We start from the raw sequence: 17,094 nt of genomic DNA, 5'->3' as shown, positions 1-17,094 counted from the left end.
CCCCTTCCTGGCACAGCCTAGTTCCTGAAGTCTGAGCAGGTCCTAAAATTTGTATTTTTTTAGAAGTTCCCCAGAGGACTAGTGTCCATCTGGATTAGGGAACCATTAGCTTACAGGGGAAGGATCCAGAGGAAAGGGCATCTGAGCCACTTTTCCTCAGGTTCCACAGAGCCTTTTCTTCGGGTATTCTGGGTGGGTTCTGACTAATTTCCAAACCAACAGCATGCCCAGCTCCCATCGCTCACTCTTTTCCTCCTAAAAGTCACTGCAGGTGGAAGACTTCTGGAGGCCAAGAATGGTGCCGTAGAATTCACAGGGCCCATCTTTGCGTGGACCTCAAAACGTAAACTCTGTGGCTGGGGCAAGTGAGATGGAGGGGAAGGGTCTAAAGAGGGGATAGATCCTCTCGTGAATAAAAAAGCTTGTATTTATTGAGTGTTAACTATGTGGCAGGCCCTCATTTAATCCTCAACTCTATATGGAAAGCACTATTATCCACCTTTTCATAGAGAGAAAACAGATTTAGAGTGAATCATTTCCCCAAGGCACACAGTCAAGTGCGACTCCAAAGCAGGGGCTAGCGAGTCCAACCTCGGGATTACAGCGTCTCCCCACCTCACCCCCCAAACCGCTTCTGTGTCCACTGCCTGAAATTCGGGCGCCGTCCTGGCGGTGCTCAGATGCAGGGGCACGCGCGCCCAGGGAGACCAGGCTGCAGCAAAGCAGCCGCAGAGCGCCGCGCCGCTGGGCCCGCTCCCCCGGCTCGGGGGCCGCGGCTGGGAACTACAAGGCCCAGCAGGCAGCAGCAGGGGGAGGAGGAGGGGGTGGGACTAGCGCGGGTGGGAGTGAGAGAGCGAGCCCTCGCGCCTCGCCGGCGCACAGCGCTCGGAGCGCTCCTGCGGGTACTGCTGCGGCGGCCTGGGCAGCGGGCGGCGGCGAGCGGGAGCCCGGACTCTGGTCCAGCCGCAGCGCGCGGAGGAGCCCAGGCTGTGCCCGGAGCTGGGCGGCAACGTCCCGACTGGACCGAGACTCTGCTTAGCGCATTGCGGCGACCTCGCCTTCTCCGGGCGCGAGCGCGCGCCGCAGCTGGAAAAGCAGCGGAGACCGAGGACTTTTCGCCGGTCCGAGGGGCGCCCCGCAGCGCGCACCGTCCTAGTGCTGCAGTCGGGCACGCCGCGGCGCCGGGAACCCCTCAGGGCGATGAAGCCGGGTCTGCGAGAAGCGTGAGGCGCCGCCGCCGGGTTCCGGAGAGGGGGGCCACAGGGTCTGGAGACCCCGGGCGGCGGACGGGAGCCCTCCCCCCGCCCCGCCTCCGGGGCACCAGCTCCGGCTCCATTGTTCCCGCCCGGGCTGGAGGCGCAGAGCACCGAGCGCCACCGGGAGTCGAGCGCCGGCCGCGGGGCTCTCGCGGCCCCGCCAAGACCCGAGCGGAGCCCGGGGGCGGCGGGCCGGAGCCCGGGACGCGGGCGCCTGCCCGCCCGCACAAGCCACGGCGGACTCTCCAGAGGCGGAACCGCAGCGCCGAGTGAGGTAAGAGCCGCGGCGCCCGCAGATCCGGGGCGGGCTTGGCGTCCCGAGCGGCCCCCGGCGCTGGAGCCTCCTGGCTGCGCGCTTCCCCCGCCGCAGCCCAGTTGGGTCCGGCGCCTCCCTCCACTGGTTACGCGCCCCCCTCCACCTCCTGACTCCCTTCCCAGCGCTCTGCGCCCCCCTTTTGTCTCCCCTCCCAGCTCCCCGCTCGCGTCGCCTTCTGCGCCCCCTCCCCGCGCTGGTCCCGCCGCTCCTCCTGCCGCCCAACTTTTCCGCCAACTCGCGCTGGGGAGCTGGCGAGGCGGCGGCGGCTCCGCGGTGAGACCTGGGAGGGACAGGGCCGGGGCGAAGGCGGCGGCGGCGGCTCTCGGTTTCCTCGGACTGGAGAGGGAGGGCGGGAGTGGGCAGCGAGGTGGGGTGTGCGTGTGTGTGTGTGTGTTGCATTCCAGCCCATCTCTTTTTAGTCCACCAGTGGGGACTCACCCCAATTCAGCAGGTAGCTTTGGGTGGAACGGTAAAAACCCGAGGTATTTCTGAGTCCTTTCCCACCCCGGGGAAGTCTGGGGTCGGAGTTGCGGGTGGGTGGATGGGGATATGAAGAAGGAAGGAAGTGGAGGGGTAGGTTAGCCTCTCCTCGAATAGGTTTTAAGGAGGTGTCGTCACCAAATGGCTGAATCGGCTGTAGCGGAGAGCGAGAAAGGAATTCCCTTTTCCAGAGGGGGTTCTTCTACTTAGTCGATCTCAGAAAAGGTCGGAAGTTTGGGGAAGGGAGGGCACCCAGCGGGTGATGTTAAGCCCCATTATGGGGTGGGGGGGGGGGAGGGGAACGTTCAGTTCCAATCTGGTTCTAGGAGGTGGGGGAAGGGATGAGGGTTTTGCCCGGTGCGGTTCACTCGGCAGCGCTGCTTGTTGCTTCTCTGGCTCAGACCCTCTGCCCGCCCTGCTCCCGCCTCCCGTTATGTTTGGGGTTGGGAAAAGAGGAACCCTCGTTTGCAGAGGAATTTATTGGCATTGTAGACGGAGTTCATTTAACACATATCCTATGAAGGCAGCCAGACACCTTCGCGCAGGGGTGGAGGGGGTGGTGGTGGTTGAAGCTTGCTTCTTTCTGGGCCCAGAAGCTATTGGTCCACCAAAAAAATTTCTGCGGTGTCTTTTTCCCCCAACACTTTTTTCCCCCATTTTCCAGATGTAGCAGCTGCATCTGGTTCCGTTTCGCCCCACACCGCAGCCACATTAACATCCCTCTCCCTCCCTTCCCCCTCACCCAAATTAAAACTGCTGTTCTTCAACTTGTCCTTACCACCTCCCTCTTTAAAATTTTTTTGAGACTTGGAGAGGAGAAGAGAGAGTTACTCTGGATCCCAAGTTATTTCGAATCTGATGGTGGAGATGCTGTCTAGATTGTGCCGGAAAAAGGCGTCGTGGGAGATGGGGCCACGATTTTAGGGGCGGTGGCACTTGGGAACGGTTCTGCTGGAGGTGGCCTCTTTGGCCATGGGTTTGACCCAGAACTGGCCCTGACGGAAGTTTCTGGAACCATAGCATTCCTTTTTCCGTCCCTTCAGTTAGAGCTGGAGCAGCCAGGGTTTCTGACCCTGTCCGTAGCTCGCCGTCGGTGTCTGACCGCCCCGTGGTGGCGTCACGCGTTCCTTTTCCACCCTCCCTGGAGCGAGCCTGGGGCGCAGCTGCGGGGCGCATGGGAGGGGGGCGGCCGCTGTTGCTGCTGGGGGCTCTCCTTGGGCGTTTTAAAGTCGCTCTGTGGGCTGGAAACTGAAGTGAGACATTTTACCTCTTAAGGGCTACAGGGTTGAAAGCGCGGCGTTGGATTGTTGAGGGTTTGTGTGTGTGTGTGTTGTTTTTGTTTTTGTTTTTGTTTTGTAATAGCCTTTGAGGTAGGAAAGCACCTTATGGTCCAAAGTTGCGGGAGGGTGGGGAGAGTTGGTCGCTCTCACCCTCTCTTTTCCAGTCTCTTTCAAATTGAAAACACTTCTCTGGTTTCCTCCTTTGGGCGGTAGTTTGGAGGCTGTAATGAAATCGCACTTTCTCTAGACATGGTAATTAAGGTGACTGTTTCCTCCGCAGATGTGCCCTGCCCTTTGCACCTCCGGACCAGCGCTTTTTTTGGAATAGCGTCTAAACTGTAGGACCTTAGCCTTGAGACTGTTTAGCAGAAAGTGGCCATTTTCCCCCTGGGCCCAGCCTCCTGGTTTCCTCTCTGAGGCTTTAAAAGCTAAGTAGCAGGGCCCCGTGGGACGTGTCTCAGTCTAGCTAATTACCCCCAAGCCTGGGTCATCTCCTTTCCTTCCAGTGACCAAGGGAGAGCCATTGCCAACTGTCTGTCCTGATGGCCTGCCCCTCTAATGACTTGTTTATGTATTCCACCCCACCCCAGTTGGGAGAAGCTCCAGGGCTGCCGCTGACCCCTGGAGGAGCACAGGGTGTTTGGGGTCAGGAGGTTGCTGGGGCCTGGCTCTAGCAGGGTTGGTTACATACTGCATCAGTGACAAGCTCCTTGAAATATCTGTTGCATTCACTGTTAGTCATAGCCAAGTGTCAGCTCTTTAATGAGGGCCATCCGGATGGAGAGCCACTTGGACATGTGTGCTTTCACGGCCTGCGTTTACCGTGCCTGTACAAATGCCCATTTTGTAGACGTTTTCACAAAATGGGATTTGGGCCAGAGGGGGCACCGCTTACTTTGGTTCCAAAGTAGACAGCCTTGGGTACTTCTTTTCCTTGGTCAAAGTTCCTTGAACTTAGAAAGTTCCAGTAGAAGAGCAAGTGAAGCAAAAGCACAGGAAGAAATAGAGTAGGAACATTGCAGATGCTGTTGTCCCTCGTGTCTTGAGGGAGATTAGAGTACATCAAGGTATACCTAAGCCTGAGCTAGCTTGGACTCCAGAGGGCAGGAAGAGCACACTGAGCATTGAGTAGGCAGATTCCAGCCATGGAGACCCAAGGAAAATCTGCGGGTTTTTGCTTTTAGTTGTATGCTTTGTGTTTGGGGCATTGACCTGAAAAAAAGACTCCTAAAGCAGGGGATTTGCTCCCATGAGCCAGCTTCTCTGAACACACTCTACTTGCCTCCATTTTTAAATCTCTTTCATTAAGATGGCTGTTAGGGAAGAGCTTCCTGAGAAAGTTTGAGCCTGCTAGAGTCAACGAAGGTAGATAGAATTGATTCAAATGTCTTGTTCTGAAAAAGCCTCATCCCTTCAGATGAGTTTAATTTCCTCTTGGGAAATTTGCCTTGCATTTGTCTTCCCAAGAGCTTTGTCAAAGGTCTGGATGCACCAGGGACTGGTGGGAGTCCAGATGTAGAGCTTTAGAGAAGATTCTGGTGTTTCCAGAGAGGATTAAATTCCAGACTTGGGCCAGCATATGTGCTTTTTTCCCTCAGCTTGCATTTACCTTAAACAGAAATTCTCTGTCACTACCACTTCTTGCAATTAAAGAAGTTATATTTGGTTTTCCCTATGCGCCCCCCCCCCACCTCCCAGGTAAATAGCTGTCACTTGGGTGAACAACTCCAAGAATATGGTGAATATGGTGGTGTTCCACCAGTCCATTTTGTCTTCAAAAGCAAGGTTTCCCAGGTTATGGTGGAGCAATTAGTATTTCACTTATTATTATTAATTTTTGGTATACCTCCCTCCCAAGGACATTGGACACATTTTTTATAAAGACTCAACATTTGTAGTGTTCCATTGGGGCACCTGGGTGGCTCAGTCCGTTAAGCGTCTGACTTTGCCTCAGGTCAGGATCTCATGGTTCCCGAGTTTGAGCCCCGCATTGGGCTCTATGCTCTCAGCATGGAGCCTGCTTTGGATCCTGTGTTCTCCTCTCTCTCTGCCCCTGCCCTGCTGTGCTCTCTTGCTCAAAAAATAAATAAGTAAATAAAATATTGTTAAAAAAAAGTGTCTCCCTTGGACCAACAAAAATTTTACAAGCTGAGCTGCATAACTTTTTTCAGGTGTCTATTAATTATTTGCCCTGGTACTCTCAACAGTGAGTAGAGAATACTCACTTTGGGGGAGTGCGACCATTTCTGTTAAGAAGTCAGTCTTCTTCCCATCTAAAGGGATGAACGTTTTGATGTTACTTCCTCAATTCTGAGGAATCAAAATGTTTAGAAAATGTCTCATTTGGTATTTTTTGAGATAGAGTTTGGCTGGCTAAGAAAGAGTTCTTGACTATTGCTTTTATGTGGCATTGGCAACCTCTTTTCCTCAAGAGTATCTGGGGGCGCCTGGGTGGCTCAGTGGGTTAAGGGTAGGACCCTTTTCGGCTCAGGTCATGATCTCACGTTTTGTGAGTTCGAGCCTCGAGTCAGGCTCTGCAATATGAAACCTGCTTGAGATACTCTCTTCCTCTCTCTCTGCCCCTCCCCTGCTCTCTCTCAAAATACGTAAACTAAAAAAAAAAAAAAAAAAAAAAAAAAAAAAAAAAAGATGATCTGTATCAGTTTCTTTTCAGTCAGCCTTTCCTTCATTCACTTACTCATCCAATTAACAAATGTGTCAGCATCTGCTATGCAGATCGTGGGTGCTAAGGGTATTAAGCGAAAGTTAGTCAGGCACAGACCCTGCTTCTTAAGGAGCTTGCGATCCCATGATACTTTGGAAATTCGGAGGAATGAGAGCCTCAGCTAGAAGGCTCAAGAAAGACTTGTGGAAGAGGTAGGGGGCTTTTTTTGTTTGTTTTTTGTTTTGTTTTTGAGGTGGGATTCAGAGAATAAGAAAGCTTGGCCCATTAAAGATGGGGGAAGGGCAAAGAAGAGGGCAGAGCACGAAGATCGCCTAGGATCATGCTGTCCCATAGAAATAGAGCACATTGGGTGGCTCAGTCCATTAAGCATCCGACTTCAGCTCAGGTCATGATCTCATGGTTTGTGGGTTCGAGCCCTGCATCGGGCTCTGTGGTGACAGCTCAGAGCCTGGAGCCTGCTTTGGATTTTCTGTCTCGCTCTCTCTCTGCCCCTCCCCAGCTCACACTCTGTCTCTCTTAAAAATGAGCATTAAAAAAAAAAGAAATAGAACACGAGCCACATGTAATCTTAGATTTTTCTAGTAGCCATGTTTGAAATTCAGAAAAAAGAAACAGGTGGAATTCACTTTCATTAATTCATTGGTTGAGATTTTAATAATCTATTTAACTTAGCCTCATAAATCCAAAATGCTATCATTTGAACATGTAACCAATGTAAAAAATTATTGATGAGATACTTTACCTTCCTTTTTTTCACACCCAAGGTTTGAAGTCTGGTGTGTATGTTTCACTTCTAGCACGTCCTAATTATTAGCCACATTCCAAGCAAGTTTTTGGCAGCTACAAGTGGCTAGTGGCCATTGCATGGGATACCTAGGTCTAGAGGATAGGGTTTGAAGATAGTGAGAAGTACCTTCGTAAAGAAAGGAAGTTTGTGTCTTCTGCCACCAGTTACCAACGTCTCCTGAGAGTGCTGGCCAGGAATGACTCAAAGCACAGTGTCTATGATTCCTTACATGGATTTGTACTTAGGAGAGGGCAGGTTCTTTCACCCATGCTGCCCATGTGATCTCTTAACCACCTGTGATGGAGGCTGGGCAAATACCTCCTCCAACAAGTGGGGAAACGCAGAGGTTGTGTCCCCCCCTCCAGTCCCCAGTTGAGGACCTCCGTGCCCAGGTGGGGTTGGTGGGGGCGGGGGGGGGGGGTGCTTCAGGTCCCCGGAGACCTGACTGGTATGGGAGAGACTGAGGGTAGAGCCAGCTGCAAGGTCTCTGAGGAAGCTTCTGAGTACACCTGCAAGGCTGCAGGTCACATCTGTCCAGCAGTGAAGGAGGGAGACTGTCCCTAGGGGATTTTAAGAATTCATTAATTAGTAGAAGGAGAGGGGGGTGTGGTAAAGGAAGAGGTGACAGTTCTAGGGTCCCAGACAGTATGTGGATTGGTGGTTTGGGTCACCGTGTTTTCTGTAGGTTTGTGGAATGGGGACCCTTCTCATTCCAGGGGTTGGTGCTGGGAGGCTGGGTTTTCTTGATGTCCTTTGTTTCACAGATGTGGGACTTGAGGCCCAGAGAGAAGCACCTTTTTGGGGTTGAGCTGGAGAGAAGCAGCTAGAAGAGTTTGACATGCACTGATAGCAGAGCTGAGCACAGCCAGCCACACCTGTGAGGGAGCCGGAGAGGCTTTTCGGGGGAGAGAGTGGCTGAGTGGTGGTGGAAGCCGCCTGTCTGCTGCATTGAAAACAAGCTTAATCGCCTCAGCATGGTACCACCCTTTCCACTGGATACTGAAAATTCATTCATTACTCTGGTGGTTCCTGTGATGCTTAGGTTCTTAGCCAGGGGTACCTTTCTGGATGACAAGCCTGTATCTTTTGTTTGGTGTATCTTTGGGGGCATAATGAGATGTGGGACGTGGCTTACAGACGCCCTGTTGTAGCAAGCATTGCTTCTGTCCCAGGCCAGGGACCGTGCCCCATCCTCGGCCCTTAGACGGTCCTAGACAGATCTGTGATCTGCTTCCAAGGGTCTTCTCTCAGGCGAAGGAACTGAGAGGCTCCCATCTCCAGAGCTACCTTGGGTCTGTCCATGTCTGCTTGGTTTCTTTATGACACAGAGATGCTCTTTGGAGAAAATGGGCTTTCGCCAGATAGAGCCAGATTTGCTTACCCCTACATGCCCCCTGGGCCCTGTCCTTTAGCATTAAAAACGAGTGATGAGTGTCCCCGTGCTTTTGCCTACCAGCTGCATAGCCAGGAGCAAAGTACTCGACCTCTTGGAGTCTCAGTTTCCCCATCCCTTAAAGGGGAATAATAATTCCTACCCCCAAAAGTGTATAGTGAGGAAGAAAAGATGTTTTATAAGTATAAATTTTACCTAGTACATGCTTCATGCATAGTAGGTGTTCAGTAAATATCCTGTTCTGTCTCTTCAAGTCCCTTTCCTAAATTTAGAACATTGAAAGAGAAATGTTTATTTATTTAACGATTTGAAGTTATCAAATTTTAGTAAAGCCCTGGAAGGAAGCTAGTGGTAGTACATGCCTCCTCCCACTAGCCAGCGCCTGTGAACGAAGCCAAGAATCTGGGGGGTTTTCTGCCAACCGGGACTGACTCACTCATGGGGACTGACTCACTCATGAGGGGCCCTGTCTGCTCCAAGGAGGCAGGGCTGAAGCACCACATTAGGGCATGTTCCGGAGAAGTGGATTCTCCAAATAACTTGGATGGTTCCTTGGAGCATTTAGGACAGAAGCAACTTATAATATGGAGACGTCACTCCTACCCCAGTCCAAACAGGGCCCAGAAAGTCTTAGCACTTGGTAAATGCTTAGCAGCAGCAACGATCCTATCCTTAAGACCCTCAGTGGGTATTTAAAATTTTACCGCTCCAAACCTGAGGAGGGTAAGGGGCTACAGTCCGTGCTTTTTGGAATGGGTCCCGGCAAGGACCTTCGTATTCTTCAGCGTAACCATTTTTGTCCCTACTTGTGGATTCATTTCTGCTAGACATCTTGCAGCGTCGGGGAGGGGCATTGCGTCCACCTCGTGGTTCTGTGCTTTGAGGTCCTTTATGAGTTGGTGAGAGTTGTGTTCTGTCCATACGGGAACTTCATAGAATCAGAGGTCCCTGCGATGTGTGTGGTGTTAGAGACCAAAAGAAAGAACCCAGGAGATCACTCACTGCAGCTTCCTGGTTGCACAGGTCCAGAGAAGGTCAGCGTTGTACTGGTTTCCCAGTCCTTGGTTTGTTCAGAATTCATCTTCTCTACCCCTCACCAAAGGGCTGGTTTGCCCTGGAGGAAGTGCAGTGTGTACTGGAGGGGCACCAGCACACAGGGGCCTCCCACAGCCCCACCACACTCTGTGGAGCCCTTGCCTGTGAAGGGGCGGAACTCTTGGGGATTTTCACCAGGCTCTTTGCTTTCCCAGCACAAATCATCTTGGGGCTTTTGCCTTGGAGGACTTCACGACAATTTTCCCAACAAGGCTTGCCATGTAGCCCACACTCAGGAAGTAGTCGGAGAGCTGAATTAAAGCACTGTTTTGTCTAATTAAGGCCTATAACCTCAAATTCAGTATTGGGGCAGGACCACAGTTCCCTTCTTTGTGCCTTAAGAGTAAGTTTTTGCTTTAAGCACCCTTCTGGACAGGGTGACTGTGCGACCCACTTTAACTCCTTTTTCTCCTTATCTCCCCCCTCCCACGCAGACTCTCCTAACTTTTTGGTTTGTTCTTTCCTTAGAGTCAGCTTGAAAAGGAGGATCAAGCTCAAGACGGAGTCTCCATGGAGGTGTGGAGCCTGGTCACCAACCTCTAACTGCAGAACTGGGATGTGGAGCTGGAAGTACCTCCTCTTGGCTGTGCTGGTCACAGCCACACTCTGCACTGCCAGGCCAGCCCCGACCTTGCCCGAACAAGGTAAGGCACAGGCTGAGGGGTCAGCCTGGACTCCTGGGCCTCGGAGACCTGGCAGGCTAGGACAAAGGTGATGTTGTGGTTGACCGGGAAGGCAAGGCTCCACCCCGGATGGAGCAAAGGGCTCCTTTTTGTAGGAGAGGCTTCCAAAATACTTGGGCTGGTTTGCACTTGGCTATAAACACACCCAGCTTCAGCAGAGGCTGGGGTCATAAAGGCTAGTGACGTCCATTTGCCAGAGGTGACCTGCTTAGGGCGGAAATATATGCTTTTCTCTTCCTGAAAAAGAACTTCTGATTGGGATCTAAGAGCTGACTCCCCAACCTGGATGACATATAAAATGGGACACAAGTGACCTATAAATTTGTTTGTTTAGCACTTGGATGTTGAGGGGTGTGGGAGCTTGATAAAGACCTCTGGCTTCTAGAAAATTGTTCCAAAGACAATTGTTCCATCTTCTTTGAGGGCTGGCAGTCATGGCCACGTGCCTGCCATTTTGCCGTCCTTGGCCATGTCTGACAGGCTGTGGTTGGAAGCCTGCCGAGCGGTTTGCTTTGGATACGCACCACTGGAGGGATTTCAGAGAGACGGAAAGCCAGGGAGCATTATGGTGCATGGATGCTCCTGGAGATCTATAGCTTCTTACAAAGTCGGACATTATTAGTAACGAGAAGGACTTGCTCATGGGATTTACTGGAATTGTGAAAGTACTTCATGGAGGTTACAGGTATATAACACACCTAGTGGCTTTCAGGGGCCTGTGAGAACCCACTGTGAGAACTTACTGCTGCCAAAGGGTAGTGTGGCTTGTGACCCGGTGGCTCATCACACAAATATGAAGGTTGGCAGGCAGTGGGCGAGAGGCTCAGGTGTGCACGTGAGGTAGTGGCTGAGTTTAAAGAACCATCAGTCTCAACTGTCAGGACCCGTTTGAGTGATAAATCATGAGTGAAAATATTTGTCTACTCTTATGGTGATGGGGAAGATCACATGAGACTTTCTGGAAGGTGTGCTTGGGTGGACCACACAGACTAATGTTGCATTCGGAGACAGAGCTGAACATAAGACTTGAGCTAGAACATGCCAGAGACCCAAAGTGGGAGAGATCATCTCTGCCCACAGGGAGTTTATTATCAGGGAGATAAGTACAGAGGTAACTAAATACAAGGTAGACCGTGTTTTAACCACACAGTGGAGTCATAACAATGCAGTGGGAATGCAGAGGAAGAGGAGAGCAGAGAGCATTTGAGATGGGTCTAGAGGGATGGGTGAGGGTTTGTTGGATGACAGCCAAGGGGGTTGGTTTGGAGGGGAATGGAGGGCATTCCAGGTAGACTAGCATGAATGAGGGTGCTGAGGCAAGATGTATAAGGTGTATACAGAATGACTTGCCTGGTGAGTAGGTAGTTGTGGGGAGTAATACCTGGAAGAATTGAATTGCGTTAGCATATGGAAGGCCTTAACACCCTGCTAAGGACACTATGCTTAAACGAGTAGATACTGGGAATAAATGGGTAGATACTAGGAATCTCAAAAAGTTCCGAGCAGGTAGTGATGTGGATCCAGCTTTCAGAAAATCAACTTGGCAGTTGAATTTGGATAGATGGGAAGAAGTCTGTGTTTGAGTCCTGCTCTGCCATTTAATATCTGCATTACTTGCTTTGACAAATTACTCAAGCACACTAAGACTTAGTTTGCCCATCTTTTTTTTTCTTTTTAATGTTTTAATGTTTATTTATTTTTGAGAGAGAGAGAGAGAGACAGAGTGTGAGGTGGGGAGGGCAGAGAGAGAGGGAGACACAGAATCCGAAACAGACTCCACGCTCTGAGCTGTCAGCACAGAGCCCCTTGTGGGGCTCGAACTCACAAATGGTGAGATCAGACCTGAGCCAAAGTTGGACACTTAACCGACTACGCCACCCAGACACCCCTTAGTTTGCCCATCTTTAAAATGGGGACAGTAATAAAGCATTAAATGAGGTACCCAGATAAGACACCTACAGGTAAAGTTTTGGTAGTTATTACTGCTGTTACCACAGTTGCCAGACAGAGGAGTTAGCTGTTTGTTTAGAATGTCTAGCTAAAGGAAGGAACCAGAGTGGGGGGCGTGAGTTGTAAAGGAAGGGAAAACCAGCAGACACTATAGAAATAGAATCTGTGGGTTTCAGTAGGTTGGCTGTCAACTCTGGGTGATTCGAGACAGAGACAGAATGAAAGTAAAAGGAGTGAGTTAGGGCAGAAGGTTTATGAGGAGCAGAGATTTGGATCAGCCACAGTGTAGACGGTAATAAGGGAGTCCAAAAAGCAAGGAGGGCTTGGATGAGGTTTGAGAATATGAATTTATGTTGGGCCCTAAAGTGCTTTTTTTTCTTTTCTTCAACTTTCTCTATCAAACTCCTTTGCCCTTGAGAAATGGAGAATGGAGTAAGTGAATGGTATGGGTCTCAGGCCCAAGGAATTGTGGGGTGGGGTGGGTGTGGAGAGTTTCACTGAATCCACTGGCTGTGGATCCTAACTGAGAAAGGAAGTCCAGGCGGTGATAGAGGGTGGAGCCAGGGGGCTGAAGGTTTTGATGAGGAGGAAACACAGGCCAGGAACAGAAGGGAGGGAATAGGGAAGGTGGAGGGGGCTATTAGGAGGGCTCTGCAGCAGTGAAGACTGAAGTCAGACCGCCATTTAAAAAAAAAAAATCAACTGAGGCATAATTTACATTTTGAAAGATAACATCCATTTTTTTAATATAATTTATTTTGAGAGAGAGCACAAGCGGGGGCGAGGGCGCAGAGAGAGAGAAGGAGAGAGAGAATCCCAAGCAGGCTCTGCACTGTCAGTGCATAGCCCCACTCGGGTCTCAAATCCACAAACCATAAGATCATGACCTGAGCCTAAATCAAGAGTCAGATGCTTACCCGACTGAGCCACCCAGGTGCCCCAATACACCAATTTTTAAGGGTATAGTGTGTTTTGATAAATATAATGTCCCATGTGACTACCACCCCAGTCAAGGTAGGGAACATTTTCATCACCTCCAAAACTTCCCTCTGGCCCCTTTGCATTCAGTCACCTTTGCAGCATTGACCCCAGCAACCGCAGATCTACTTTCTGTCACTATAGACTAGCTTTGCCTCTTCTAGAATTTCACATAATGGCATTATGTGGTGACTGTGTAGCCATTCCCCGGTTGATGGCCACTTGGGTTAACAGGTTTGGTTATTATTAATAAAGCTCCTGTGAACATCTGTGTGTAAGTCTCGTGTGGACATAAGGTTTGCTCAATTGCCTTGGTTTTGATTTTGGCACCACTTCTTACTGTTGACTCTTGGGAAAGTTCCTGTGTGTGGAACTTCTATAAAATATAATGATAATGAACATCTGCTCCCAAGATCCAATAAGAATGTGTGCAGAGCTCTCAGCACAGTGCCTGGCACATGGTCAGTGGGCAATAAATGACAGTTGTGAGTGCTTTTTCCTGGGACCCCACAGAAGACAGCACGTGGTGAGGGGCTTGTTCCCTGGGTGGTGTGGAATGCCTTAGGACACAGATGTGGAAGTCCACTGGACTCCGGGGACGAGTCCCAGATCCCTGTTTGGTTAAGTCCCCCTGTGGGTGCAGTGTGGCTCTTTCACAGAGCTTTACCCCTCCTGAGCTTTGTGATAGCAAAATACGTGCCCCCCACAGTCTTCAGAGAATTGCTGGGAGGTCATTAGGGAAAATCTGTCCCTGCGCTTTGTAAACCATAAGGTACCCCACAAAGGTAAAGTATCACTGTATGGTCTTGGCCCTGCTGATTATTAAATAATAATGCTGCTATTGTCCTCAGAAAAGACTATAATCTGTGTATAAAGGGTTTGTGCAAAAGTTTAAACCCCAAACTCTGCTCCCACAGAGAGCTTTTCCCCTTCAGAAGGGCCTTCTGTAATTGTGTGTGTGTGTGTGTGTGTGTGTGTGTGTGTGTGTGTGTGTGTGCTGGGTGCCCCTCCCCCAGTCTGCAAATGCTCCTGAGGGAGTAGGGAGGGCCTGGAGTTTCTGGCTGTCCTTGGAAAGTTGATTTAATAAGGGTTCCAGGAAAACCAGCCTCCCTTGGTCCCTCCCTCTCCTTTCCTTTCTCTAGTTTGGGATCGTAAAGAGGCTAAGCTTGTTTCAGAGCAGGTCTTGAGGAAGGAGGGAGAGGGAGTTGTGTGGAAAGACTAAACCTGGGTCATGGGTGGAGGTGCAGAAATGCGCCTTTAAAAAGAGAAATACTGACTTGAAAGACATTTTGAGCTTAAGGAGGGTTGTGTCTGTGTATTTTTCTCTCCTTTAGAATAAGACTTGGAAAAGCACGTGGGTGAATCCAAAACTGCTTGCTTCTTGCAGTTGGGGCTGGGGGTCCTGCCCCCTTTCCAGTAGTAACGTGGGTTAAACACCCCAAACCCCATGGTCAAGGGGACAGTGTGAGACCTGCAGTCTCAAAATACTTGCATACATACTCAGAAACCTGCAACTAATAAGCGATTTAATGGGCTGGGGTTTTCCTGCTCCTCCCACCTACCCAGATTTGAAGGAGTCTGGTGGCCGGTTGAAGGGGGAGAGGTTACCCTTAATGGAAAAGCCGCACGTTTCCATTTCTGGCTGCAAGCCCCCTCGATGCCGGGCGCCACAAAGCAAGGCTTTGTCTTTGTGTTCCACAAAACCTGCGCCCGTGGTGGGGTGGCTACAAGCAGTACCAGAGACATTGCCCCAGCTTCAGGTGGGAGGGCCCCGGCCACCCCAGACAACCCACCAGGGGGTCCCACAGCTGTCTTTGGCCTTAAGGAGTATGCATTTCAGCCTGGCTGCAGGGGGAGCCGCAAATAGGTACCAGAGGGTATCCCACTGCCTGCCTTGGACAGGCTGCAGCTGATTGGTATGGCCGGGGCACCAGTGTCCCGTGGCTGTACTGGGGCACACATCCAGGAGCGTCCCTCTGCCCCATCTGCCCCCCAACATCATTTCTTCCTGTCTGCTTTGAATGCACACTGGGTGTTCAGGAGGAGTTTCTCCTCCCGCAGCCAGAAGGCGAGTGGAATCACATGGAGCAGAAGGCGACGTTGGGTGACCCACTTGAGAACAAGGGTGCAGGATTTAGGTCGGTAGAAATCTGTAGGATGCTTACCTACCAGGTTTCCCCCGAGGATCCACTCTGTCCCACATCCTTTTCCCCAGAGTGGAGGCCCGAGTGTTTTTGAAAGGGCGTGTTTGCAAGTGTTCCCAGAGCTGAGCTGAACAGGGTGGGGGTAGGGAGACCCAGTGCTCAGCCTGTGAGAGAATGTGAAGGAGGAGCACTCACGTGTCCTGCTTGACCACGCTGGGCAAGTGCAGCAAAGCCACTCCAGGGCTGTGTTCTTGGCTCTGGCTTCTGCATTGCTACACTATTAGCTTCACTGATTTTCCACTCTGGCTTTGCCAGCCAGCTCCCCGAAGTCAGGGAGGAGGAATTTCTCAGGGAAGAACAAATGGCTGTCCAGAGCCCTTGCTGCGGGTGGGGGAGGGGAGGGAGCCCAAACAAAGAATCAGGCTGGGATTTTGTCACCTGGTTTCTGTGACTACCTAGTCTGGGGTGGGCGGGAATTGGAGAGAGAGCAGCCAAGGATTCCTTTGGACGCTGTGGCCCCAGCATGGAGGTAGGTCAGCAGGGCTCAGCCAGGGTGCTTGCTCCTGGTCAGGCAGAAGCAGTGAGTGATAGCTTGTGTCTGGGGTGGTGATGGATGGCCTTGGGAGAAGTGAGTTCTGGGGAGTCATTATCCAGGAGGGCCATGTCCGGGGTCAGAGAGCCTGACCAGCAGCTGCGCCCTGTTTTCACAGCGCCTGGTTCCTCTGAGGCCACTGGGAGCTCCAGCTCACCCTGTAGACACCACCTTTGCCTCTTCCTTCCTTCCCCGAAGCCTGGAAACGAGACAAGTGTCTCCCTGCTGACCGGGGAAAGTCCAGCTGCTCTGGCGCTCCTGGTCTCCCGAGTTCAGCTGCCCAGGCCTCCCTTTCATTCTGGAAAGATGGCTCATTTACAGACTTACTGCAAACATTCTCTTCTCTCTGCCCACTCACCCTACACCCTCCCCTCTGGCCCCAAGTGATTTAGCTGAAAGTTAAGTGCTCAACGGGGCTCTTAAGGGCCTGGAGTAAATCCCAAACTGTTTCCTCCCAGAGAGAGGCCTTCTGGAGCCCGGCTGCTCCTGACTGTGGAGGTTTGCTCTGACTTCCAGCTGGTGACAGCCAAGTAGGGGAGACAGTTGCCTGAAGCCCCCATGGTGGGCTTGTTGCCGCCTTTTTTTTTTTTTAATTTTTTATTATTTTTGTGAGAGAGAGTGCGAGCAGAGGAAGGGGAGAAGGAGGCACAGAGTCTGAAGCAGGCTCCAGGCTCTGAGCTGTCAGCACAGAGCCCGACGTGGGGTTCAAACCCACATACCTTGGGTCATGACCTGAGCCAAAGTTGGAAGTTTAACGGACTGAGCCACCCAGGTGCCCCTGGGCTTGTTGCCTCTTAATGGTAGCTCCTGTCTCAGAGTTCCTCTTTCCTGGTTGTCAGTTCACTTGGACTCTCATCTTTCCCCTTGCCAGATGAGGTGCCCACTGCCTTCATTTAAAGACTTTGCCCCTTGCAAACTGGGCAGCGCTGGGGTGAGGCATCTGTCCAGTTAGTCCCAAGCGCTGAGAAAGATGGGCTCTGGCAGAGCTTGAAACTCAATCCTCCTTCCTTATCCCACACACTATGGCGTGGCTAAGCCTCCTGGGATGGGTTGTGTAAAAGGAGGTGAATGGTGGGGCAGCCGGCACCGCCATTTGAGCAAATGCGGCTGTGTTTCCCTGGCCCTGCACGTGCAGGCGCTTGGAGCCTCAAGTGGGTGAGAGGGTCAGGGAGTTCGGTGAAGACAGGCCTCAGTGGTTACGAGCTTGGGGCAGGGAGAGAGGTTAAAATCCACCAACACTGAACTTTCAAATTTGAGTTTAGTGTTTAGCCCTTCCTAAGTTTTTCTCTAGGATTGAAAACTAGCCTGTGGCTGATGGTCCCTTCATTCTGTCAGTCATTCATTCATTAACAGATTTCTCCCTCCCTCCTTTCCTTCCTTTTTTTTTCTTCTTTCTCCTCCCTCCCTCCCTCCCTTTCTTCCTCCCTTCCTCCCTTCCTCCTTTCCTCCCAGCC

The 17,094-nt window shown here is 51.4% G+C and overlaps 1 protein-coding gene across 1 annotated transcript in view; it reads left to right on the top strand.

Moving 5' to 3' along the window:
* The first annotated feature begins 1,470 nt into the window (after nucleotides 1–1,470).
* FGFR1 (fibroblast growth factor receptor 1) overlaps nucleotides 1,471–17,094 on the top strand; it is a 50,689-nt gene continuing 35,065 nt past the window's right edge. The window contains 2 exon segments of the mRNA XM_047091335.1: nucleotides 1,471–1,530; nucleotides 9,762–9,937. Coding sequence (XP_046947291.1) covers nucleotides 9,850–9,937 — 88 coding nt within the window. The 5' untranslated portion in view covers nucleotides 1,471–1,530; nucleotides 9,762–9,849.

This window comes from Lynx rufus, unplaced genomic scaffold, assembly GCF_022079265.1.
Source record: "Lynx rufus isolate CCGP_SWC_20201006 ecotype Redwood Valley unplaced genomic scaffold, mLynRuf1.p SCAF_3, whole genome shotgun sequence".
Taxonomy (NCBI): domain Eukaryota; kingdom Metazoa; phylum Chordata; class Mammalia; order Carnivora; family Felidae; genus Lynx; species Lynx rufus.
Note: the sequence above shows the minus strand (reverse complement) of the source record. Positions and strands in the feature narration are given on the sequence as shown.